Raw genomic sequence first — 26482 nt, 5'->3', positions numbered from 1 at the left:
TCCAATTTAAAGGACTCTAATTTTTTTATATTAATTAATTTATTTAATTATTAAAGATTTCTGCCTCTTCCCCGCTACCACCTCCCATTCCCTCCCCCTCCCCCAATCAAGTCTTCCTCCCTCCTCAGCCCAAAGCAAGCAGGTTTCTCTGCCCTGTGAGAGGTCCAAGGACCACCCACCTCCATCCAGGTCTATTAAGGTGAGCATCCAAACTACCTGGGCTCCCACAAAGCCATTACTTTTAACACCAGGTATTTCATGCATTTTAGATTTCAACTGTCAGTATATTAAATGATCACTGGAAGTCATCAGTTTTTGGTGACGGTGCCTACTCTGCTACTCTAAAACAGAACTGTGTCCCATGTTCTCTGATAAAACAAGAGAGAAACAAAGTCCGCATCAGGAATGGGGGTCAGCACTAGTCCTGGGCTGCTGTCTGCATGGCTCTGTACTGCTCTAGATCCCTTTTTGATACACACATTATAGGAGCAGGCAGCCTTTATGTGCCAGCAATCCACCCTTAGCTTGCCAATGTTAACAGGCTGTTCTTTTTTACTGTGCTTACAAGTACAATATCAGCTTATTCTCTCTGTTCAAAGTACAGTAAGAATGATCAACAGGAAATGTACTTTAAATACATTTCTATTTTTACACTGAAAAGAAAAAATGGAAATGGGTTCTTGTAAAACTGCATTTATGGATCCCCTTTATCCAACAGGGCTTCTAAGAACTTTAGAGTGGTGAAGACCATTTAAAGGGGTTTCCTTCATCATGTTCTGCATTAACAGGAATGTTATGAATCCATCTTTGAGCAGTGCATGACTAGTATCACCAAATACAACTCAAACTGGTAACATTCCAAGTCTCCAATGCCACTGACAGTAACCCTCAGCTCTCTTCCTGTGGCACATACTTGGCTATGCATTGTTAAGTTCTGTCCCCCATGCTAGTTTATCTGTAATAAAACTGTGCAACTCTATGCTGTGTGATTCTTGACAGTAAGGAACCATTGATGGGACAACTGTGTTCCATGAAATAAGGCTGTAGCTACCTACACTAGAAAAATCTCCTTGATAAACAGCAGAGGCAGAACAGTAGCAGTTCTTATGATCTTCCTATCTTAAGAATCAAAATTCCTGTTTACTAAGTCTCTCAAGAGTCCATGTAAGCAAAAGATAGTCTCTACCGTCACTGTGTGCAGGAGGAAGTTGCACAGGGAGCTCTGGTAACAGCTCCATTAAAGTTCCTACATGGCAATTCTCCCAAAGCCTTGTCCTTACATTCTTTATAGAATAAAATAACCCTGTTTCACTAAAACAAAATTAAAAGAATTATTTCCCCTGTTACCTTTTCATTAAATTCCCTAGTAGAAGCCACACTGTTCTTGGGAAAAGAACATTGTTAATTTAAAGATCAATATTAAAGTGTCTCAGGGTTTTCATTAATATTGTAAAGACCAGGACCATAAGCAACTTGGGAAGGAGAGGGTTTATTTCAGCATACAGTTCCATATCACAAGCTACCACTGAAGAAGTCAGGGTAGAACACCACAGACACTTGCTCAACAAGGCCTGCTCGGCCTTTCTTACTGAACCCAGGACCAACCACCCACAATGGGCTGGACCCTCTCACATCGATCATTGATAAAATGGACTACGGGCTTGCCCATAAGCCAATCTGATGAAGGAAGATTTCTCAACTGAGAGTTCCTCTTCCCAGATGACTCTAACTTGTGTCAAGCTGAGACAAAACTAGCTGGGGCAGACAGTGATTCAGATATTTCTTAAATATCAAACTTTAAAGGAGTAAATTTTGGTTTTATGTCCTTTAAATATTTTTTCAAAAACATGAGTTTTTCCACAGGTCTATATAATTCTAACTGAAGGAAGTTTAATGAACAGAGCATACAGACAAAGATCTGTACTTGTGTTTTCTTTTTCTCAGTGTGAGGACTAAACTCAGGACCTTACACATGCGAGGCAAGTGCTTCCCTGGAAGCACATCCACAGCCCTTGGTGATGGCCTTTAAAAAAGGGAAAAGGGACAAAGAATAAAGAACAAAGTACCTTTCAGTTTTCTCAAACTTAAGAACTATAAAAAATACATCCTGCCCTGGCAGTAGTGGTGCACACCTTTAATTCCAGCACTTGGCAGGCAGATCTCTGTGAGTTTGAGGACAGCCTGGGCTATAGTGTAAGTTCTAGGACAGCCAAGGCTATACAAAAAAAAAAAACAAAAAAACAAAAAAAAAAACCCTGACTCAAAAAAACAAAAAAGTAAAAAAACAAAACAAAAAACAATCCTAAAAACAATACATATTTTTCTCCAGTGGATTTTAGCACGGATTAGCTTTTCACAGATACAGTAAAATTTGAGGCTGAATGTTTGTAGAAGCTCAAACGTTTACAAACACTGGTGGTCTAATTAACGGTACTGGGAATAATAAGTTGACTTCTCCGCATACACAGCTGAGATCAGAGTCATCTACTGACTGCTTGTGCAGCAGCATGCAGCTCTTCAGTCGTGGTGCTCAGGACCGTGTCCTTCCTCGGGTAGTCATCTAGAGAGAATATATCGGTGTTAATACTCCAAAACAGGCAGACAGGCAAACACACCTCTATCTATTTTAGGGCAATATATTAGTATTTTATGAGTTTTTCTTATAACATATATTGACTTGTGGGGGTGAGGACTGACAGGCATGTGTGTGCAGGTCAGAGGACAACTTGAGGGACGCAGTTCTCTCCTTCCACCATGTGTGTCCCAGCGACTGAACAAAGCTACTGTGACTGCCTGCTAGCTAAGCCCTCATGTGGAACAAAAAAGGAGTACAGTTTATATCTTTGTATCAACACTGTAACACTATTCAGGGAATTGTGGAAAGTGCTTTTAAAGCCCGCAAGATGGCTCAGTGGGTGAAGAGGCTTGCCACAAAGTCTGATCTCCAACTTTGATCCCTGAAATTTACAGAACTGACTCCTATCAGTTGCTCTCTGATGTCCACATATGTACTATGGTCCATGTGTGCACAAACATACATATAAGTGTAATAAATGATAACTAAATAAAATAAAATCCAAAGATAAACTAGGTATAGGGAGACACACCTGTAATCCCAGAACTTGGGAGGCTGGGGTAGAAGGATAAATACAAGTCAGGGCCACTCTGATCAACATGGAGATCTGTCTGTCTCTGCTCCACCAATGCTGGAGCTAGAGGCACACATGCCAAGTTACAGAGATGGTTCAGTAGTTAATAGCAATTACTGCTCTTGTAGAGGAACCAGGTTCAGTTTCTAGCACCCACATGGCAGCGCACAATGAACTGGTCTGTAAGTCTAATTCAAGGAAATCTGATGTCCTCTTCTGGCCTCCTTGGGTACCAGGCATGTACATGATACATAGACACACAGCAGGCAAATACCCCCACAATAAATAAATAAATAAAAATAAAATAAAACTTTATTTAAAAAAAAAATGTCTGAGTCATGTGTAGTGGCATATGCCTATAATCCCAGCTGAGGCAAGAGGATTGTCACCAGTGTGAGGCCAGCCTGGACTACATGGAAAAACACCGTCTTAAAAAAAAAAAAAAGAAAAAAAACAGATAAAATTAAAATTTAAATTAAAAAATGAAGGGCCTTTTAAAATTAAATTTCTTTCTTTGTGTGCGTGTGCACATATGCATACATGTGAGTGTGTACACACAGGCCAACGCAGGTATACATGGAAATCAAAAGTATACATGGAAATCAAAAGACAACTTTTTTTTTTTGGCTTTTGGAGACAGGGTTTCTCTGTGTAACAGTCCTGGCTGTCCTGGAACTCACTCTGTAGACCAGGCTGGACTCCAACTCACAGAGATCCGCCTGCCTCTGCCTCCCGAATGCTGGGACTAAAGGCGTGCGCCACCAGTGCTGGCTTCAATGGACAACTTTTAGAAGTTGGTTCCTTTTTTCTGTTGTGAGGGTCTGAAGCTGTCAGGTTGTTGGGTTTGACAGTAAATGTCTCCCACCTACTAAGCCACCTCCTTGGTCCAAACTATGTTATTTTTGCACTTTAAAGTACACTGACAGATGTACATTAAAGCAGAACTGAGATGGCTTTTCTGTCATAAAAACTTCAACTTTTATTTAGAACGAAACCTACTCTGTCTCAAAGATCACATCTACTTACCACAGGACTAGGTGACGGGCTCTCCTCTGAGGGTGGGTACCTATGTGAGCCTCGACAACATCTTACCCTCCATTTAAGCAAGAGGAGCTGTCAAGTGCAGTCAGGTTGGACTTAGAGAGCAACCATGTTACAGATGATCTACGGCTGAGGGCTCGTCTCAAGGCATTGAACACAAAGGTCAATGTGTTAAGAAAATAATTTGCAGGGGGCTGGAGAGATGGCTCAGCGGTTAAGAGCATTGCCTGTTCTTCCAAAGGTCCTGAGTTCAATTCCCAGCAACCACATGGTGGCTCACAGCTATCTGTAATGAGGTCTGATGCCCTCTTCTGGCTTGCAGGCATACACACAGACAAAAATTGTATTCATAATAAATAAATAAAATATTTAAAAAAAAAAAAAGAAAAGAAAATAATTTGCAAACCAGAAATGGTGATACAAGTCTTTAATCCTAGCACTTTGGAGGCAGAGCCAGGTGGATTTCTGAGTTCAAGGCCAGCCTGGGCTACAGAGCTAGTTCCAGGCCAGCTTGGGTTACACTGAGAACCCATCTCAAAAAACAATCAACAACAACAACAAAAAAAAAAGAAAGAAAGAAAGAAAGAAATCATAAAATCACTGTCCCTGTAGCTCTGTAGCTCCCCTCACTCAAGAGCTTCCTCTGGAGCTTTCTATACAGAGCAGGTGCCCAAAGCCACTTTACCAACTGTAGCTACACTATTACACATCAAAGCATGTCTCGATTCCCAGCTTGCCTGCCTCCTCCCTCCCTCCCAGTAGAGGAAGGTGACCAGAAGAACCGAGCCTGGTTAATGACTCCTCTCCTCACTTTCAACTCTCTACTACCATTACATTAGTATTAAGGAAGTTCTAACACATTTAAAAACCAGAAGTTACTTCTCAAAACATTATTTTTCTTCAAGAGACTAATTCAGTATCTTGTGGTTATTATGTTAACAGGTATTAATGTGTCATCAGTAACCACCAGGGACAAGAACTGAGTACTGTCATGCATTCTTTAAGTGTAAAAACTAGTAAAGCCTTTTTAGGGGACTAAATAATATGGATTATATGTTTAAATACACCCATGTTGTCTGTGAACCAGGAATTCTGATTTAGGAACTTCCACAGGAGAGATACTTGTATGTACGGACAAAGACACAACCTTACACAATTTAAAAACAAAACCTTAGCCCAGTTCATCAGTAAAAATACATCTGTGGCAATACCACACTACAGAGACTCAACCCCCATCCCATAAGCACACTGCAAGGTAACACACATGCAGATTCTTAAACACACAGAATTAGTCCCTAAAGACTAATAAAAGGTCAACAGGACCATCTTCCATGGAAGAGAGGGAATCTGGGAAGTTAGGATGGGCAGGATAGAGAGACTGTTAAAGGGAAATGGAGAATTTCAGAGGTTTCTACATGCACTGACATGGTTAGTTGCTTATTCTGCATTCTAAGTATTTGTAAAATAGTATTCTGCCCTAGTGTCTGAGCCTTAGCGATTTCTAGCATGAGCATGGAAAGCTCCTACACTCATGCTCTGGCTGTGCCTGGATGGTAGCCTTGTGCTCAACCTTGGCCTGCACTGAGTAACTATTCTCCTAACCTTGAGTCTCTGGAAGTTAGTAGAACGATTGTCTGTCCAACCCAGTCAGCTCAGTTTCACAACAGAGAGAACAGAACTAGTCAAGGCACAGATAACCTTATTCTGATTCACAAGTATGTCGCTTTCAGAAGCTAAGAGGCAGCAAGTCACTCACATGGCAGTGTTGGTCACAGAGACTTAGAAATAACTTCACAGGAAGGCAAGCAAGATGTGGCTCCTCACCGAAAAAGTCAAAAGATATGTTTCTTTGGAGAAGAGGTTTTGTTTTTGTTTCTACAGAAAATGAGAGCCTATAGATTTATTCTGGGCTAAGAAAAATAAGGTTTGATCAAGGACAACCCCCTGAGAAATCTCTAATAGGACCAGATGGCCCAGATGCCTGAGTCCTACATCCAGAACAGTCAAGACTGTTGAGAGGAGTCAGACCGCTGGCTGAAATGACTAAGCCTCGCAGGACACTCCAGTCACGACTTGATTATAATTCTAAATTTTCTTTAGGTCCCCATAATATTATCAGCACCCCAATTCAGCAGGGAGTAGCCTGAAAAACTATGACCACATTCCCAAAAAATGGACTATGGATATTTTCTTTTGTTTAGAATGTTGGTTACAAGTTGTTATGGACAATGATCAGGAAAAAAGCTAAACAAAGGAAAAGAAAAAAGAAAAACTTCACAGAGCAATTTGCATCCTGGGCACTCCTTATGAATTTATTTCAACTCTCATATAATGGCCTAAACCCCACTTGTAACCACTACCCTTTGAGAAAGAGTGTCAACTCTACCACATGGGAAAACACCCAGTTACAATGCACTCAGTTCAAACAACCAACTCAGAACCTGCTATCAATGTGATCAAATCAACCAAAAATTCATTTAGCTTTATTATTCCTATCTTCTTTATGTTTTACTTTTGAAGACAGGGTCTTGCTATGTAGTCCAGGCTGGCCTTGAATTCAATATCTTCACTGCCTAGATTACAAGCCCGAATCACATGCTTTACTCTGAAAGCTCATTTTAAAGGTGAGCATTCTGAGCAAGGTATGGAGGCTTTTGCACTTAATCCTGGTATTAAGAGGTTAAAGAAAAAGACTGATGTAAGCTCAGGGACAGCCAGAACTAGAGTGAGAGCCTGTACCAAAAGTATTTTGAAAAATAATCTGTTATCTGTAGGTAACTTATCTACCACAGAAAGTCCCTGAAAATGTAATGGCACACACAGACATGGCTTCTCTGCACAGTAGTAATCTTGCCTTCTATTTTTCAGTCTGGGAAAGGTGGGAGGTGTGTGTGTGTGGGGGGAAAGACTTCTTGATTTCAAGGAAAACTATACAGTGTGGTAAGCCAGGCAGTTCCAAAGATCCCACTGATGTGAAAGTCGGGGTTTCTTTCAAGACCTTGGCTTTGAAATTGTATCACTTTGCCTAGTCAAGATTTTCTTTCCCCAAAGCAGGTAGCTCTCTGGAGGCTAAGTATTACAGGCGAACACTGGACTAGACATAGTGTAATTAAGTTAGGACTCAAAGGCTCCAGAGGAGAACAAAGTCAATGAAGTTAAGGGAGAACGTTGGAAACACCTACCCTTTGGTTTTCTGCTGGGCTTCCAGCTGGGATGCCTGTTTGGAGGCTGGAGTGTCGACTCAGTCAGAAGCACATTCTGGATGCCATCTGGAGGACCACGCAAGAAATGGGCTAAAATTCCATATAACAGAGGACTATTTCAGGAAGAAGGCAAAACCAAAATCAATTCATTTCCCATAAGTAGAAAAAGCTTAAGACATTTGCTTTAAAGGTAACTCTGACACTGAAGCTGCCCCCTTTAACTCACTAGATCGCAAAAGACACAGGATTATTATCCAAGTGGCAAATGGTCACTCTCAGTTTAAAACTACCAATTAAATTGAGAAGTTTTTGTTTTCGAGATGGAGTTTCTCTGGATACCCTGGAACTCTTAGACCAGATTGGCCCTAAATTTAAGACATCCATCTGCCTTTGTCTCCTGAGTGCTGAGATTAAAGATGTGCACCACTTCAGTAACCGCATGGCTCTTGAGAATTTGTAAACCCCCAGAAAACACATTAATACCATTAAAATCATCTAAATTGAAATAAAATTACAATCAACCCACTGGAATTCTCCTTGTCAACTCCAAATCCAGCCTAAAACCTTCCTAGAACCTAAAATTGATTTCCTGCTTTGCCAACAGCCAGCTGCAGACCTTGGAAGATCTTAAGTTTCCTGAACCTCACAGATGTTTCTCTCCCTCAAAGGGTTTGAGCAGTCCCTTTGGTATGCTGTGAATGAGTTCACAATGTCAAGCTTCTAGCTGTGCACCTTGCACACAGTAAAAGGCACATTAAATTTTGGTTATAGGTGAGCTGCGCAGTAACTAATATCTAAAAGGTTGCTTTGTGGTTCCCTCTTACCCATCACTCTACTACAACCAACTTATTAATGAGAAAACCAGGCCTCAGTAATGTGCTAGTGTCTCTCAGGGGTTATGTGTGTAAACGACATTTACACACATAACCAACTCCTTTTTGTGCTTTTCCTTAAAATATGTCACCTAGAGTCCTGTTAATCCTGAAGGCTGGTCTGCTGACAGCACAGAAGTCAAAGTCCCTTTGCTTCCAATCTCACCCCTGAAAATACAAGTAAATACATTTACTTTTGAGATATCCATCTCCTGCCCAATTGGTATAATGGTTCAAAGTATGGTATGCCTATTGAAAACAGAGTCTAAACCCCTTATAGTTTACTGAACCTCACTTACTTCTACCAATGGGACAGGTGGTAAGGACAAGGGCCTATTACTTTCTTTCTTTCTTTCTTCCTTTCTTTTAATATTTATTTGTTTATTATATATACAATATTCTGTCTACATGTATGCCTGCAGGCCAGAAGAGGGCACCAGATCTCATTACAGATGGTTGTGAGCCACCATGTGGTTGCTGGGAATTGAACTCAGGACCTTTGGAAGAGCAGGTAATACTCTTAACCACTGAGCCATCTCTCTAGCCCTTACTTGCTTTCTTGTATCACTTCCTGTGGGAGGCACAGCCTAAGAACGTTCAGGCAGTCCCACAGACAGGCACATGTGTGAAGCGCTTAGACAGTCTGAAGCAGATCCCATGGCCTCAGTTAAGGCTCTAGAAGCCTGAAATCTCAAGAAATCTGGGTAAACACTCAGGTGAGTACAGTTCCCAATACTCCTGATACAGTGAGTTCTGGAGTAATGTGTGGGACAGGAGCACATGACTGAGAATTTCAGCAGCTCCTCCAGGCCAAGGAGCAGCACAGGCTCAGTGGAGTGCTGTAGGAAATCATATCAGGATACACTTCATGCCTGTCCCTTACAGTCAACTTGTTTGAAAGACTGCTAAAGGCTCGAGATTTAGGAAATTTTAAGTGTCAGATATCTTAAACTGCTTTAGATAATACATAATTAGCACATCTAGCCTACAATTTCATAGACAGTAAAGTGTCTTTGCAAAAATAAGCTTTAAAAGGTCATATACAGAAAAGTATAGCAAGGGTTGTTGCCAAGTGGGAAAGCACTCACGTATCATGTGCAAAACCCCAAGTCTGATCTTCAGCACGTATACCCCCCAATTCCCAAAGAGCGATGTAAGACTTTAAGACAATTCTGAAGCCATTTTGACAATTCTGAATCCTCTCAGCCTCTGTGCCATAGTGCTTCCCCTCCTCCCCTGGGAACCAAGGACCTGACAGCTACACTCGCACATACTCAGTTCCTGAACAATTACCCAAATACGTATGTTTTGGTTCAGTCCCCTGGGAAATGGGGTCAAAATGACCTCTTACCTCACCTGATCTGGCAACAGCTCTCCAGTCAATTATTGGTAATAGCCCTTACAAATAAGCCAATCATAATAGTCAAAGAACAACCCCCCTTGCTTCTGCGGCCCCTTTAAAAGTAGACTATACCAGCTATTCGAGGTCCCTCGGCTTCCTGAATGCTGGGGGACCCTGTCATGACAGAATTAATAAAATCCTCATGTTTTTGCATCGGCTGTGGTGTATGAAGTGGTCTCTGGGGGCGACTCCTTCTGGTGTTTGGACGCTAGAGTCCAACATTTGGTTCCCTGACCGGGAATCGAATCACTCCCAGACACGCTCTAGACCCAGTTGGAGGTATAAAGAAACGAGCTCATTTTTATGTCTGTCTGTTTGTGTATTGTGTTTCTGTTTCTGTGTAATTGTAAATTAGTAATCTGAAAATTGTACTTCCGCAGGGTCTGTATTGAAACGGGGCTAAGGGAGGAGGCAGACTTGTCCTGAGATCCCTTGCCTTAGCCCTGAAAGACGTTTCATGGGCGTTTTTTGGAGGGAGGGGCGACCAGGTTGCCCTAATCTCCAGGGGAGATGTGATCCTCCATTAGTATTTTTGGATCTGCTACCGCGTGGCTTCTGCTATGTCTGTCTTTTTGTTCTTATGTATTTTCAGTTCTACATCAGAGTGGTGGTGAGAGCACCAGCTTCTGGTTTTGAGTTTATGTCTGTCTCTTTGTATTTTTGTATGTTGCTTTGTCTTTGTTAAAATCCACCTGCAGGAATTCAGAACCTGGCACCGACCCCCTGGCCATCATCAGTTCCCTTGATTCCAAAAGCAGCCCCACTGCTGGAGGAGGCAGTGGCTGCCCCTCCCTGAGCCCTTTGTCTTCTCTCTTTTCTGTATAGGAGTGAAAGAAACCCAGAATCCAGGTTCTTCCTGATATTCAGCCAAGCATGGCAGACTTCTCCCTTCTCCTTCCCCGGAGGAAGCACTTCATTCCTGAGGAGCCCTGCTGGTCGGGCCCTAGCCCTGAAAACTTCAGTACTCAGCGTCTATGCTGGGACAGGGGAAGGATGAGAGTGACTTCCCAAGCATTTCCTCTTCGCTCAGTAGCAGGCCAATTACAATACTGCCTTTTTCTGCCTCTAATCTTTACTTACAACCCTTCCTTTTCTCGGGACCCTCAGGCCGGACCGGGTTTATAGAATCTGTTCTGGTTACCCATCAGCCCACTTGGGTGATTGCCAGCAGCTTTTACAGGTGCTCCTAACCACAGAGGAAAAGCAGTGAGTTCTCTTTGAAGCTCAAAAGAATGTCCCAGGAGCTGACAGCAGGCCAACCCAATCACCGGACAAGATAGAGGATTGGACTTCAATACTCCAGCTGGTAGGGAGCAGCTCCGTCTTTACTGCCAGAGTCCAATTGGCGGGTCTAAAAAAAGGGGGGGGGTTGCAAAGCACCCCACTAATTTGCTAATTTGGCTAAGTTAAGAGCAATAGTACAAAGGTCTGATAGTACTCCTACAGGATTTTTAGAAAGACTATTGGAGGGGTACAGGATGTACACCCATTTTGATCCCACGGCAGCAGATCGCCAAGCCGATGTAGTGATGTCTTTTATAGGCCAGTCTGCATCAGACAGCAAGTTGCAGAGAATGGAGGGGCTGCAGAGATGCTCCCTCCAGGACTTAGTAAAGGGTAATTTTAGGGAGGCAACAGAAGACGACAGCTGCAGAGACTGCGCACCTCAGACAGAGCAGCCCCTGAGTGGCCAAATGCGGACTTTAGTGAGGAGGAGTGGACCTACAGGACTTTGGGCTCGAGACACTTCCCAAAGCAGCTGCTGAGCAGAAGCGGGTAGAACGGCGCCGAGCACATCCGGGTACTGAAGCAGCGCTCTGCCCACCTTACGCTGTGCACCCAAGTGTCTGATTCTGGGGTATACGGGGGAAATGGGGAAGAGTTCCCCCTCGCTATGTCTAAAGCATTTGACCATGGACACAAGGACTGAGTGTCCCACGTTCTTATTAAAAAAAGACCTGTTGGAGACTTTGACTTCCCCTACTGTTCTCCAGGGCTGTAATAAATAGCAGGCTGCTCTCTGCCTTTGCCATGTCCACCTTGCTGAGGAAGGCTTTGCAGCCACTGCCAGCTGAATCCTCCTTCCTGCTGCCTTGGTCACAGCCCAAGCCTGGGAACTCTGCTTACAGCCGCCTGCCCTGGCAGGTAGCGACTGACTGAAGCGAGGAGGGCCCTGGAGATGCCGGAGTCCAATTCCAAACAGCCTTCCCGAGCTGCTTGCAAGTTTCAGAGAACAACTGCCCCCAGCTCCCAGACCGCAGCTGTGGGAAACTTGGGGTACAGCAATGCCCAAGCAGAGCCGGTTTTGGTGGCACACGCTGGTAAGAAGGCAGGGCAGCAATGGTGAATGAGCTGGGCAGCCTACTTAAAGGGACAGCAGTCGGATGGCAGAAAAAAATCTTCTCGAGGTTTGGCCTGCTCAAGGTAATCGAGGTTGATGGTAAAACTGCCTTGTTGCTCAGAAAAGTCAGGGCATAGGTAAGACTGGGGAAAATTACATTGTGCATACAGACCCCAGAGTTCAGGACAGGTAAAAAGGATAAATAAAACCAGATTAGCCTTTGGAATCTGGCACTAGAGACTGGGTACAGCTCCTTCCCCTAGCCCTGTTCTGTGTGCGAAACATCCCGCCTCAGCTTGGACTAACCCCCTATAAGATCCAATATAGGGGACCTCCCCCCCTTGGTTTTCTAAGGCCCCTCATGACCCATTTGCTCCCAAACCCGATCTGCATGCGCGGTTAAACGCTCTCCAGATCTCCGAGCCCAGGCATAGAGACCCCTGGCCACCCTGACACCTGGAAATCTCGCAGTCGTTCCAGAATTGACGCCTGGGGTATATCCGGAGGGACATGAGGAAAGCTGCAGCACCCCACAGCCAGAACAGCAGCTGCCTGCTCAGACCTGCAATCCACGCCTCCTCAAGCCCTTGCTTTGATACCCCTGCCCTCACCCCTGATTTCTGTCAACTAGTGGCAGGGCTAGCCTCCTGGGATATCCGAGATCCCCCACAGCTGCCCCTGGAGGCTGGCAGAAGATTTTCCCCTGGAGAAAATATTTGGACACGGGGGTTCAGAACATAGATACTTCCCCAAAACAATGCTCCATGTGGAGCACAGGGACCTGTGACATCTCCCCCACTTGTCTCCCAGGGGCAAACAGCGGGACTGTCTCCACGGGTGTCGGGAAGGACTTGGGGCATGAAATAGTATTTAGTTGACCCGAGCCTGCTGCTGCCAGCCGGACTTGACCCTCCCTAAAGGGGCCCTAGCTATCTCTGCTGCTGCCCGCTGGACTAAGCTACTCTCCCTGCTTCCTTGCTGGCACCTCCCAAAACCAGCCCGGGCACCCGGAAATCTCACACCTGTTCCAGGTTGGCGATTCTGTGTACGTTCGGAGACACCGGTCCCAAAACCTTGAACCTCGCTGAAAGGGACCCTACACCTACTGCCCTCAAAGTGGACGGTATTGCAGCCTGGATCCATGCATCTCACGTCAAGCCTGCACCTCCACAGGATGACCCAGGACCTTTCAAATAAAAGTTTCAGCATACCCAAAATCCTCTCAAGGAGGCCTGATTCTGCCAGGCTTGCTGATCTTTGCCCTGATGTTTATACCTCAGGACTTAACCTGGACCCTGACTAACTTTGATACTGGGCGAGCCTTATGGAGTTCATCCCCTAAATACCTGGTTCCCCCAGCTAACTTTTGACCTGTGTGTTTTAGCAAAAGACTCTTGGGAGGATACTGAGCAAAGCCCCGGAAACCTTTATCCTGTATGCAAATATTCTGAATATTTGTCTGAGGGAAAAAGCAAACTCTGCAGTATGGGGGGCCTAAAGTATTTTACTGTGCTGCCTGGGGATGTAAAACCAACGTCAATGTCTCCTGGTTGAGGGTTAACAAAAAGAACTTAGTCTCTCTCACCCGTACCACACCAGAAAAAAATCTGAAATCACAATCACTTTCACTGAGGACAGGCAATACTTGGGGTTTATGGTTGTATGATTCAGGAAGAAAAGACATAGGGATTCTGTCTGCCCTGTGAGTTGCTGTAGCACCTCCAATGGCCATAGTACTAGGGCCCAACCCGGTATTCCTGACCAGGGCCAGCCAGCCCCTGCTGAGGTAGTTCCCCTTGCCAGGGCCCTAGGCCCCACTCCTAGTGCTAAGAACCCTTCTGCAACCCCTGCTTCACTGCTGGCAAGCTAATACAGGTCAGCGACTGTTTAATCTGATAGTGGGAACCTTTTCTCTGCTGAATAGTACTGACCCCATCTTGACACAATCTTGCTGGCTATGCCTGTCAGCAGGACCTCCCTAGTACGAGGAAATAGCCTCATCTGGCAGTTTCAACCATATCAGCTCTCATACGTCTTGTAATTGGGGACAAACCTAACTCTCCCAAGTCCCAGAACAACAGGACCTGATGCCCTCTATTGATCTATGATGGGCCTATAACATTGGTTTGTTAATTTCTGTGTACAGATCCAATTAGTCCCCCAAATTTACTAATATCTCAAGATTGAGATATTTGACCAAATAAGAGAAGGGAATGTAAGACTTTAAGACAATTCTGAAGCCATTTTGACAATTCTGAATCCTCTCAGCCTCTGTGCCATAGTGCTTCCCCTCCTCCCCTGGGAACCAAGGACCTAACAGCTACACTAGCACGTACTCAGTTCCTGAACAATTACCCATACACGTATGTTTTGGTTCAGTCCCCTGGGAAACGGGGTCAAAATGACCTCTTACCTCACCTGATCTGGCAACAGCTCTTCAGTCAATTATTGGTAATAGCCCTTACAAATAAGCCAATCATAATAGTCAAAGAACAACCCCCCTTGCTTCTGCGGCCCCTTTAAAAGTAGACTGTACCAGCTATTTGAGGTCCCTCGGCTTCCTGAATGCTGGGGGACCCTGTCATGACAGAATTAATAAAATCCTCATGTTTTTGCATCGGCTGTGGTGTATGAAGTGGTCTCTGGGGGCGACTCCTTCTGGTGTTTGGATGCTAGAGTCCAACAGCAGCAAGACGCTCCATTCTGGAAATAAAGCTGGTCATCAGTTTCCTCTTTAACTAGCTCATCTGAGGCAACTGTCTCAGAGGCTACTAAAAGGCTAGGAAAAATCTAAGAGCTCCCAACACTGCTAACTGCAAACAATGCCTTCTGCTTGAATGACCTCCTACCCAACTGCTCACCACCCTTTGCTATTGTGGTAGTCTAAAAAGGAATGGCCCCCATAGGCTCATATAATTGAATGTTCGGTAATTAGGGGGTGGTGACACATGAGAGACATTAGGAGGTATGGCCATGTTGGAGGAAGTATGTCACTGGGGATAGGCTTTGGGGTTCCAAAAACCAAGCCAGTTCCAGTGTCTCCTCACTTCCTGCTACCTGCAGATCCAGATATAGAACTTTCAGCTACCTCTCCAGCGCCATGTCTGCCATGCTTCCTACCATGATGAAAATGGACTAAACCTCTGGAATGGTAATTCAGCCCCAATTAAATGCTTCCCTTTGTAAGAGTTGCTGTATGCCTCTTCAAAGCAATAGAACACTGACTAAGCTACTCTTAGAGACTTTTTTCACACATTTCAAAAACTGTCCAAATGTATAAAGCATTGCCCACTGTTTTGCTTAACACTCAAATACAGTGATTATTGCACCCATGGCCACTATCTCTGGAAAAAGGAGGACTATGCCCCCTTAAAGATTTCTTCACCCAATAAATCTGGTTACCAGGTTAGATGACAAAGGCTCTTTTCTGTGGCAGGATTTCTTGGGGCACATGCTTTGTATATGTACATCAAGAATGACCAAGAGGGTCTTTTGTGAGCATCTGGGAACACTTCAGAAAACAGTGTGCCGCCACATCTCCAGCAGTATCCCACATGATAGCAGGTGTCAGATAGGTTTTGGCAGAATAGTAAAATGCTGGAAAATACCTCATGGATGCAGGAATCCACAGTGACCCAAGAACATGAGAGTTGTTTACAACAAAAGGGGAAGACATGATAAGAAAAGGAAGCAGAGGGAGACAGCCTTCAATAGACACCTTCATATTCTGTGTAGATAACAACAACAGCGACAACAACAACAAAAACCCAAAAACAAAATACCCCCCAAATAAGAGGAATGTGTTCGAAAAAGAGATGTATATATTCAATACATTCTCTCATTAAGTGGAGGAAAATACACACAGTTGTGCTCTAAGTGGTGAGCTTGGATCTGAATAATGCAAGGGAAAAATGTTCACTGGGTCCCCTTTGGGGAGAGGTGTCAGTGGGCAGATGGAGACAACATTACAGTTTTCTCTGCCATCTACACGTTTCGTAGCAAAACACCAATACTTTCACCATGACACCTTAAGAGATTTCACCTCACTCAGGCCATTGTTCCTCTCTAAGGGCTCATGCCACTTGATGTTAAGACACAAACTAAGTATATGCAAGCAGTCAGCTTGCTGTCATCACTCACACTTAGTGCCTTAAAGCTTTCCCTTCAAGGCCGGGTGGTGGTGGCACATGCCTTTAATCCCAGCAATTGGGAGGCAGAGGCAATAATCTCTGAGTTCAAGGCCAGCCTGGCTCACCTGTCCAGCTCAAAGCAACACAGCATTTGGATGCTCAATGCAAAACACATCAAAGTGCAATTGGAAGTTTCTAAATATACAATATTATAGTAACAGTCCACTATAGTAATACTCTGCACTTACTTGAATCATTTATTTAACATGTAGTATAACAACCATTATATTCCTTTGTAGTCTGTTTAAGATTGCTGTTGAAACCCTTCGTAGTCATATCATATCAGCACAAAGACAAGTATAAAGAGAAGAAAACATGAAACTGTAGAACTACGAAATACTTTCTTTTCTCCTTCTCCAGGTCACCTGGATTTTATGCAGATAATCAGTTTTCTTTCTTTCTTTCTTTCTTTCTTTCTTTCTTTCTTTCTTTCTTTCTTTCTTTCTTTTTTTTTTTTTTAATTTCGAGACAGGGTTTCTCCGTAGCTTTTTGGTTCCTGTCCTGGAACTAGCTCTTGTAGACCAAGCTGGCCTCCAACTCACAGAGATCCAACTGCCTCTGCCTCCCGAGTGCTGGGATTAAAGGTGTGCGCCACCACCGCCCGCCTCAGTTTTCTTGGTAACTGAAATCCATTGCAATGAGAACAAAATACAGTCAAAAACCTGTGGGTAACTTCTTTCTCCTTCCCAACTCCTGCGGGAGCATCTAAACAGGGCCAAGAAGATGAAAGGTGATCCCACAGAAGTTGAGAAAGAAGAGAGATCTCCAGCTTCCAGAAGAGGGAACAATTGCTGCCAAGGCAAAGAACCATGAAGCTGCAATGAGCTGTGTGCCAGTGAGGTGGGTAAAGCCACTGGAGCTGGAAGCCATGCTACAGGTTGTGACTTGCTCATGTATATAATGGATGTTTATTAAGTGTCTTTAAATGATGCAGTAGCTGCCTTAGGATAGAGGTTAGAGATCACTTCCTGTTTTCTGCATATCAAGAGGTAATATTTTCCTAAAATGGCCATTGTTCATTAAACAGTTTGTTCTCTCCATTAAAAAAAAAAAAGAAAGAAAGAAAGAAAGAAAGAAAGAAAGAAAGAAAGAAAGAAAGAAAGAAAGATAGAGGGCAGGATAAAATCAGCTTGAAAAAGCGACTGGTGAGGCCGGGCGGTGGTGGCGCACGCCTTTAATCCCAGCACTCGGGAGGCAGAGGCAGGCGGATCTCTGTGAGTTCGAGACCAGCCTGGTCTACAAGAGCTAGTTCCAGGACAGGCTCCAAAAACACAGAGAAACCCTGTCTCGAAAAACCAAAAAAAAAAAAAAAAAAAAAAAAAAAAAAAAAAAAGAAAAAGCGACTGGTGATAAACTAGTCAGGTGGCTCCTTAACAATGTGAACAGCATGGCACAGGGCAGTGATACCCAGAGGCAGAATCAATAGTACGGGTGAAGGACTAGCCAGAGAAAGAGTTCCCTTTAAACTGCCTGTGGACTCTGCCTTTAAAATCTGAGCAGCAGCCAGGCACTCAGAAGTCAGTGAGTTCAAGGGCAGACTGGTCTACAAGCCAAGTTCCAGAACAGCCAGGGCTGTTACAAAGAGAAAACCTGTCTTGAGAAAAAAGAAAACGAAAACAAAAAACCAACAAAACCTGAGCAGCTCATGAGCAGCTTATGAGGAAGGTGTGAGAAAGCACAAAGAGTGCCCTTGTCTTCTGGACACCACATGAGCCCCAACTCAGGAAAATTAGCACATTTGCCCCATACAGACCTCCCTAGAGACTCAAGAATATGGTGGGGAGGGGTGTAGAAATAAAAGCAGAAGACAGAAACTGCTGAATACTTGATGATTTAAAGGAGTCAATGAAGAAAGCAAGACTACCACCGGGAACCCTTACAACAGTGAAGAAGCACAAGAAACAGGACAGGAAACAGCGTGGAGAAGTCAGTATTACATGTTGCAAAAACAGGCATACACTTGGCTCTAGGGGTAGGACAACACTGAGGGAGTGTTAGTTTAAATGGCATATTATATAAAACCACTTATGGTAAAACAAACATAATTATACCATAAAAACAAATGAAAAAATTCAACAAGCTTTTAGAAAGAAAACATGAGTTTTCAAAGAAATTTCCAGCTAGTAAAGTTGTGTTGAGCCATGTACTCTGGCACTAGGTACAAACTAATAAGCCAGTTAGGGACTCTATGGTAAAATGTAGAAAGTATTAAACACAGGGAAAGAACTAAGAAATGATGAGTATAAATGAGAAGGAGCACTGAAGATAGCAGAAGAGAGAGGGATGGTAACATGAACGCAGAGGGCAGACCTCGCAATTAAAGAATATAATGCAGTAGTAGGGTGAGAGGAAGTTGATAGGAAGGCTTTGTTTTTTCTTCTTTTTTTCATTTTTAGAGAAGAGATCCGAGTCTGTTTCTACATTGGAGTGACAAAAGCAATGAGAAAGAGTTAAATATGAAGAAGAAAGCAACTTAAAGAACAAAGCCTCAGGAAGAAGAAAAAAGATCAGGAGGCCAAGAAAAATCATCCTTAGAAGTAAGAAGGCTGAAGGGGGAGCTGGAGAGGTGGCGTGCTTAGCAATTACGAGCACTGGCTGTTCTTCCGGAGGACCAGTCTCAATGCCCAGCATTCACTTGGTGGCTTACAGCCACCTGTAAGTCCAGCTCCAAGGCCACATGTATGTGGTAAGCAGCATGCATGCAGACAAAACACCCATCCACATAAACACACTTTTTTTTAAGTTTAAACAGAAAACAGAGGGTCAGGCCAAGGAGACTGCTCAGGGTACAGGGTGTGCTGCACCATGAGCAGGTAAGGCTCTGGTTTAATTACCACCACCAAAAGAAACAAATTGAGGAAAAAGCCCTCAAGAAAGAAAGAAAGAAAAAGAAAAGAAAGAAGGAAGAGAGGCAGGCAGGCAGGCAGGCATGGTGATTGGCTAGGTATTCAGTTCTCTGAAGACACAAAAAGCTCAGCTGCAGCAGAGACCTCAGGTGACTGACCTGCTGCCATACTGCTTGGACCTCATATAGTGTGTAACTTACAGTAAACCCCAATAAGTTCCTGCTGGATTAAAATGAATCATAGGTAGCACTGAATGCAACATCTGCAAACCTCTTTTAAAAACTTCTTACATTGAGTTATCCTTTGATTCTTCAAAGGCATTCAGTTCACGGATGAGAAACTGTCTGTCCAATGGAACTACAGGTTGACCAGATTCTGGAGGGAAAAGAATTCAGAAAAGCACTGAGTCTATTAATCTAAAAGGCAAACTTAATTTTGATAATAACCATATCTCCTAGGTACATACATTTCTCAGACTTTGGTAGAATGCTGACAGCACATACCAACACAGATCAAACTGCATATGACTTTATGTCAACAAACTCCAATGCAAGGAAATGTAGAACTTAATTAAAGCTAACACATACTCACTTTTTATATCCCCAATTTGTGATTGGTAATATGGTTTCTGAATCTAAAATTACAATGCTGGACTTCAGTAAGTTTCCTAAGATGCCTATACATTAAACACAAGATAATAATAAATAGCTCATAAAAATAGATATCCACTTAGGGACAGTAATTCTAAAATTAAAATTAAAAACTATTAGACTGAGTCTTACTCTAGCACAGACTGGTCTCAAATTCACTATGGGACCTAGACTGGCCTTAATTCTTCTGCCCTTGCTTCCTGATCGCTGGGACTACACATGTGAGCCACCACCTCCCTGATAGACAGTGGACAATAGTCACACAAAAGCAGTGGCAGTTATTACCTGGAGGGAAGCACTCACTTCCCAGACTACATGGAAGTTTCATCTTTAGTTATTTATTTACAAAAATAAAATGAAGGTCACACAAAAACTTCATATAAATGTTTTTGAGGATTTGATTCACTTCTGCCAGAAAGTATAAACAACCAAACTGTCTATGAGAGCAGAAAAAAATGGCACAGCCACAGCATTACCCCATTTGCAGGGTAGAAGTCAACATGACTGAAGCTCTCGTGTGTTGTACCAGGTGACGTGAGGCAGCATCAAAAGGCAAGTCCCATAGGCCTTCACTTGTATGGCATGATGGAAAAGGCAAACCTAATGAGCAGAAACCCGGTCTCTCTTCTTTTCTCCCCCCTCCCCGGTGCTGGGAATCAGCCTCTGGCCTCACACTGAGCTGCAGCCCCAGTGTTCTTCTGGTTTTCATTTTGAAGCAGTGTCCTCCTGCTTCAGCTCCTTGAGTTTCTGCGATTATACGCATTAGCAACAAAACCAATCTAAAACACTCGATATCAAAGACAGCACTGTTACTATTTCATCCTAGGGATGATACACACCTAGGTGATGGCATTTTCAAAAAAAAAAAAAAAAAAAAAAAAATTCCCCTCTGGAGAGTTGATGGTATTATACAGCCAGCTATGATAATCTGAGAGAAATAGAAACTGATACTAGATCTTTAGAGAACCTTCAACATATCAAAATCATATCCTCTATGAGCATGTATGCATAATATTACATGGAGAACCTGCAGTAGAAGGTCCTAGCTCTTACTTTCCCCGACAGCATAAAGCTCACCAAAACTTGCTAATGCTATGACAAGAAACCACAGGATGCTATGTGTTCAGTCACTTGCATGACAGAGTAATAAAATTATGTGTGTGTGTGTGTGTGTGTGTGTGTGTGTGTGTATTCAGGCTGTTTTCTGAGAATTAGAAAAGGATAAAGCAGAGGTTTTCCTCAAGGATGAATAACCACTTACCTGCTATGAGGACAGAGGCTGTGTACTTATATTTGTTGAATTCCAAATACTCTCTAATTAATTCATTAATTAGAAGGTTTTCATGAGACAATGATGGTCGGGGTTCATGATCATCATCCAAGGCACTGAAAACTTCAGCACGGATCCTTGCTTTTAAATGTCCTAACACTCCCCTTTTTTCCAAGGTGTCCTTTAAAACTGTTAAATGGAAAATATAAATGGTTCTGTTACAAACTGTTGAAAATTCAGGTATGTGTTAAAGAATAAAAAGGACACAAATATAGCTCTTAAAGAGAAAGATAAACAATTTCAATATCATAAGCTCTATTTGTAAAGATTAAAGTCCTCAAAGTATAATCCACTCTCAATGTATTTGTGCAAATTCAAGTTTACTCATGATGCATCTTTAGTTAGGGACTGAGTTTGATGGGGGGGAAAGAGTGAACAGAATAAAGTTTGTTTACCTGAGTCTCCCACAGATGTTCAAGTGTTTGTCTATTTATAGGGGAAACAGACACTACTATGACCTTTAGTCGGGAAAGATGACTATGGAAAACAACTATCCTCCAGAGAAAGAAGGAATATATCATTATTGTCGACAGAGAAAAACTTCTGACATCCATAGCTGACTTGGTTTTGTTTTCCATGATAGGGTCTCTCTATGCAGCCCTGGCTGGCCTGGAACTAACAGAGATCCGCCTGCCTTTCTCGAGTATGCCACCACACATCCAGCTGACTGAAATCCATAACTGACTTTTGTTTGTTTCCAGACATGGTTTCTCTGTAACCTTGGCTGTCTTAGAATCACAGTTGATTCTTAATAAAAAAAAAAGTGTTGTGGGTTTTGGTTCTGTTCTGCTTTAAGGGAACTAGAACTGGGAATGTTGCACATTCCTGTAATTCCAGTACTTGGGAGGCTGGGAAGTCAGACCAGCTTAGGCCTCATACCTAGACTATAACCCAAGCTAACTTTAAACTCTGATGTAGGCTGAACATGACCCTAAATTTCTGATCCTCCTGTGGGCTGTGCTGAGATTACAGATGTACACGACCAGCCCCAACGTATGTGTTGCTGGGGATCATACCCAGGGCCTCACGCATGACAGGGAACCAACATCCCTAGCCCAACAGTAGGATTTTAAAATTTCAAGTCTGGTTAGAAATGTAATACAAGGTGCTGAAGAGATGGCTTAGTAGTTAAGAATGCATATTGTTCTTGCAGAGGACTTCAGTTTACTTCCTGGTACCCATATGAGTACCCACAACCATTTGATGCCCTCTTCTGCTGGCCTCCACAGGCAACTGCACTCCTGTATACATGTACACAGAGAGAGAGAGAGAGAGACAGAGAAAGACGCACACAAAAAAATAAATCTTAAAAAAAGGAAATGTAATGAGACTCTAATAAGGGGCTATACCACTGATGGAGGAAGGTCATTGGCTAATAAAGAAATTGCCTTGGCCCATTTGATAGGCCAGCCTTTAGGTGGGTGGAGTAAACAGAACAGAATGCTGGAAGGAAAAGGAAGTGAGGTAAGACACCTCAGACAGACGCCCTGCCGCTGCTCTCCAGGGCAGAAGCGATGAAGCAAGTCGCCAGGTCAGACATGCTGAATCTTTCCCGGTAAGACTGGTGCTACACAGATTATTAGAGATGGGTTGATCGGGATATGAAAATTAGCCAGTAAAGGCTAGAGCTAATGGGCCAAGCAGTGTTTAAAAGAATACAGTTTGTCTGTTGTTATTTCGGGGCATAAGCTAGCCAGGCGGCCGGGAGCCAGGTGGCAGGAACGCAGCCCGCAGCTCCCACTACATACCACTGTTAACTTAAGGAGTCAGAGTCAACCCTGCTACCACCCAGCCCAGAACCAGGGCTAACCCAACATGACTTAACCCAACATCCCCCCCATCTATAAACTGCTGGAACATGTGAAGGGGCCGGACCTGCAGATCCAAAGCTACAGGATCTCCATGACACAGGATAACAACAGGATACTAAAGAGGAGTTCCAGTGAGGGTTCAGTACCAAAAGTAGCCAAACCAGGGGCTTAGAACCAGACCAATGATTCACTGCAATGAACACTTACAAGTAAAGATGTATGCCAAGACTTTTTTTTTTTGGTATTATTAGTTTGTTTTTCTTTTAAATATTATGTTGGGGGGAGGGGAAGGTTGCAGTGGCAGAGAGTGGATGTGAAGGGATGTGGAGATGAATGGGATCAGGATGCATGATGTGAAACCACAAAGAATCAATTTTAAAAAAATGTTACCATCCAGATCCTTCCCATTTCAAACAGTCTTTTGTGACTACATGACAGTTCTGAAGAATCAATATAATACCTAGAATATAACAAGAGCTCACTAAATGTTACAAATGTATAATATCTATAGTGCCTTACACTATTGGTGAAAAAAAAGGTAGTTCGTTTTCTGTTTTATTTTTTGAGATACAGCTTCTCTGTGTAGCCCTGGCTGTCCTGGAATTCCCTTTGTAGACCAGGCTGGCCTCCAATTCATAGAGATCTGCCTGCCTCTGCCTCCTAAGTGCTGGGATTATAGGTGTGTGTCATCACCATCCAGCTAAAAAGTGTAGTTTAACAGAACACTATGCTCTGCCAGTGGCAAAAGCATTATTATGCCACAACAATAAAAATTCATAAGACAGCTTATCCATTTAGGTCCAATCAGTATTATTCCTAAGCTCTGGTAAATAGCAACATCCTTGGTCATGTGATTTAAAGATACACACTGATAGACTCTCCATCTTCCTTCTCTTTTGTTTTGTGATTTAAAGATACACACTGATAGACTTTCCATCTTCCTTCTCTTTTGTTTAAAGATACACACTGATAGACTTTCCATCTTCCTTCTCTTTTGTGATTTAAAGATATACACTGATAGACTTTCCATCTTCCTTCTCTTTTGTTTTGTGATTTAAAGATATGCACTGATAGACTTTCCATCTTTCTTCTCTTTTGTTTTGTGATTTAAAGATACACACTGATAGACTTTCCATCTTCCTTCTCTCTTTTTTTTAATGCATTCATTCCTTCAGCCTTTCTACAGGTGCACTAACTGCAGTTATCAACAAATTTACTTTGTAACAGGCCCATAAAAGGAAAGCTTTATCATACTCTTAAGATCGTAAGACAACCCCTGTTCTCTAGTTCCATCTTTGGAAATTAAATGGAGAGATTCTTTTCTACTGGCAAGCATCCTGTTCCAATTACTATGAAGAACACACAGTACAGCCTCATACTCAGCAGAAAATAAAAAGTAATGAAGCTGGCACTGGAAAACTTAGCATGTCCTTCATGACTTGGTGGCAGATTCCTAACTCATGCCTTGGTTGCCTTCTCGGTGGTAATGAACTCTACCTCTCAGAAAGAAGATCTAGGTGAGATGGAAGAGTGTTTTACATGAGTAAAAGGCCCATAAAATATAAGATCATCGATTAGGGACCAAGTTTTCATTACATTTCTCTTGGACACAAAGCATATCAAGAGCTCGAGAATACAGAAAAACAAACATAAAGAAGAAACCCCAAGTCTATAGAGGCCACCGTCCTAGAACTAGTTCTTGTAGACCAGGCTGGCCTTGAACTCACAGAGAGCTGCCTGCCTCTGCCTCCCAAGTGCTGGGATTAAAGGTGTGCGCCACCACTGCTCGGCTGCCGGTCTTTTTTTTTTTTTTAAAGATTATTTATTTATTTATTTATTATGTATTCAGTGTTCTGCCTGCAGGTATCCCTGCAGGCCAGAAGAGGGCACCAGAGATGGTTGTGAGCCACCATGTGGTTGCTGGGAATTGAACTTGGACCTCTGGAAGAACAGCCAGTGCTCTTAACCTCTGGACCATCTCCCCATGTTGGGAGCTGGTCTTAATCTTACTTATTTCCCACCGGATTATCTTCAAGTCCTTTGAGAAGTTTATACAATATCACACGCGTTATATATCCTCCTGGGGCCTGAGGCATGTCTAGTTTTGCACAATGCCACCAACACATATTTTGCCAATGGTTACTAAATTATAGTCTCCAAGCTACTCTACTTGGTCATCTCCAAATTTCCACTATCACTGGCTTTGTCTCTGAATTATTTGAAACTCAGGACTGGTTTTATTCATTGTGAAGCAGAATGGCTCGGTGATTAAGATGCTACTGCACCTTATGGGAGTTCCACGCCAGTCTATTTCTACCTAAATTATCTTGGATGAAATATTTTACCTCTCGGCACCTCAAATTCCCAATATAGAGAACGGGGTTTGTTAGATGGAATCAACATGGATGAGTTGTGTCTGAAAGAGAGGATCACACCCTAAGCCTTAACTACAATTACAACGCAAACAATAACTGTAACTACCAGAGCTGATAGGATACACGTGTTATTGATGCTTACTCTTTGTTTTTTGCAGTCCTGGGGATGGAACCCAGGGTCCTGCACATAACCACTTTGGAAAAGCTCTTCGGAAAAATCCCGAAGAACAGCCAGGATGGGCAACTCTGCCTCAGGTTTATCTCGAAGGACCAGGAGGACCTATGTACAAATCGTTAAGAACTGTGTTACCAAACGTGACTGTGGTGTTGTCAATGGTCAGCCCTGAACACAAGGCCTTGACTTGGCGCTGGCGGCTCAGCGGGGTTCAGATGGATGTCCAGGCGTCCGTAGGAACAGACCTGCAGCCCTCTCGGGGACTAAAGAAAGATTCAGTTCCTTCCTCCAGGTCGCCTGGCCCTCCCACAGCACATGCGCAGCGGTCGATTCCGCCTCCCCGCCCCCCGGCGGGCCCCGCCACCTCAGAACGATCCCGGAAAGGCCGAGCCGGTGTCCCGCGCGCTCTCCTTCCGTCCCATCCCTATCACAGACGGAAGGCGCGACGCTTCCCGCTGGCGAGCGTCCCCTCGGCGAACTCACCAGCTTTCAGTTCAGTAACACTCGCCATTTTTCAACTGCTACCGGCGTCACGCGTCTGCCGTGCTTACGCCCGGCGCGGCGGCGAGACTTCTAACCAATAGGAGCACTGCTCTCTTCAGGCGCAACCTCAACTGTTTCTGTGTCTGAGGTCGGGTGATTGGCGAATCGCCACCAGAGAATTCACCAATCAACGAGCGTATGAGGCGGGCCCTGCATAGGGAAAGAGGGCGGAGCCAGGGCCGAGTCAGTTCCTGAGCGTTGCCCGCGGGAGCTGCTGCGGTCCCGGAGGTTAAGGTGCTGGCTTCTCTGCTCCCATCAGAGTTACCTGGAAGTAGAGTTAGAACAGATGGCTCTGACCCACTCTTGGGTCTTTTTGAGTCGAGGACAGAAAGTTGGTTTTTCTATCGTGTTCCCGGATGCTATGATTGGCTGCTGGTAGTCTAAGGACACTCACTAGGAACTTTACACGCTCAGGTGCCCATTTTACAGAGGAGGAAACTTGAGTTTTCAATGGTGAACAAGCTTTCGTTAAGATGACCTGCAGATGGTGGAGGTGATACCTAAACCCAGGCCGTGTTTCTTCAAAGCCTGCTCTCTACACTAGCATTAATACC

The 26482-nt window shown here is 43.6% G+C and overlaps 1 protein-coding gene across 3 annotated transcripts; it reads right to left on the bottom strand.

The window, feature by feature from the left end:
- Window positions 1–1088: 1088 nt before the first annotated feature.
- Window positions 1089–25948, bottom strand: Cep20 (centrosomal protein 20). Of its 3 annotated transcripts, none has more exons than XR_009057415.1 (5): window positions 25869–25948; window positions 20956–21153; window positions 19335–19419; window positions 7373–7483; window positions 1089–2560 (listed from the first exon to the last, which is right to left on the bottom strand). XR_009057415.1 is itself a non-coding variant. In XM_057775398.1 (5 exons), exons 1-5 carry the CDS (start codon window positions 25894–25896, stop codon window positions 2481–2483), a joined length of 525 nt encoding a protein of 174 aa, XP_057631381.1. In that variant the 5' UTR covers window positions 25897–25948; the 3' UTR covers window positions 1089–2480. The 3 variants fall into 3 exon arrangements, 2 of the variants coding, with proteins under 2 accessions (XP_057631381.1, XP_057631382.1); XM_057775398.1 differs by having other exon boundaries at window positions 7373–7506; XM_057775399.1 differs by lacking the exons at window positions 1089–2560; window positions 7373–7483 and having other exon boundaries at window positions 19331–19419.
- Between the last annotated feature and the right edge of the window lie 534 nt (window positions 25949–26482).

The sequence above is a fragment of the Chionomys nivalis genome, chromosome 7, assembly GCF_950005125.1.
Source record: "Chionomys nivalis chromosome 7, mChiNiv1.1, whole genome shotgun sequence".
NCBI classification, from domain to species: domain Eukaryota; kingdom Metazoa; phylum Chordata; class Mammalia; order Rodentia; family Cricetidae; genus Chionomys; species Chionomys nivalis.
The sequence above is the reverse complement of the archived record's forward strand: the minus strand, read 5'-3'. Positions and strand labels throughout refer to the sequence as shown.

Excerpts from the sequence above, each read along its gene's own strand:
- Cep20 (XM_057775398.1), bottom strand. The coding sequence starts at position 25,896 with ATGGCGAGTGTTACTGAACTGAAAGCTG. Across the intron at positions 21,154-25,868 it reads TGTTACTGAACTGAAAGCTG|TTTTAAAGGACACCTTGGAA; the intron begins GTGAGTTCGCCG and ends TCCATTTAACAG. Across the intron at positions 19,420-20,955 it reads AGCCTCTGTCCTCATAGCAG|AATCTGGTCAACCTGTAGTT; the intron begins GTAAGTGGTTAT and ends TTTTCCCTCCAG.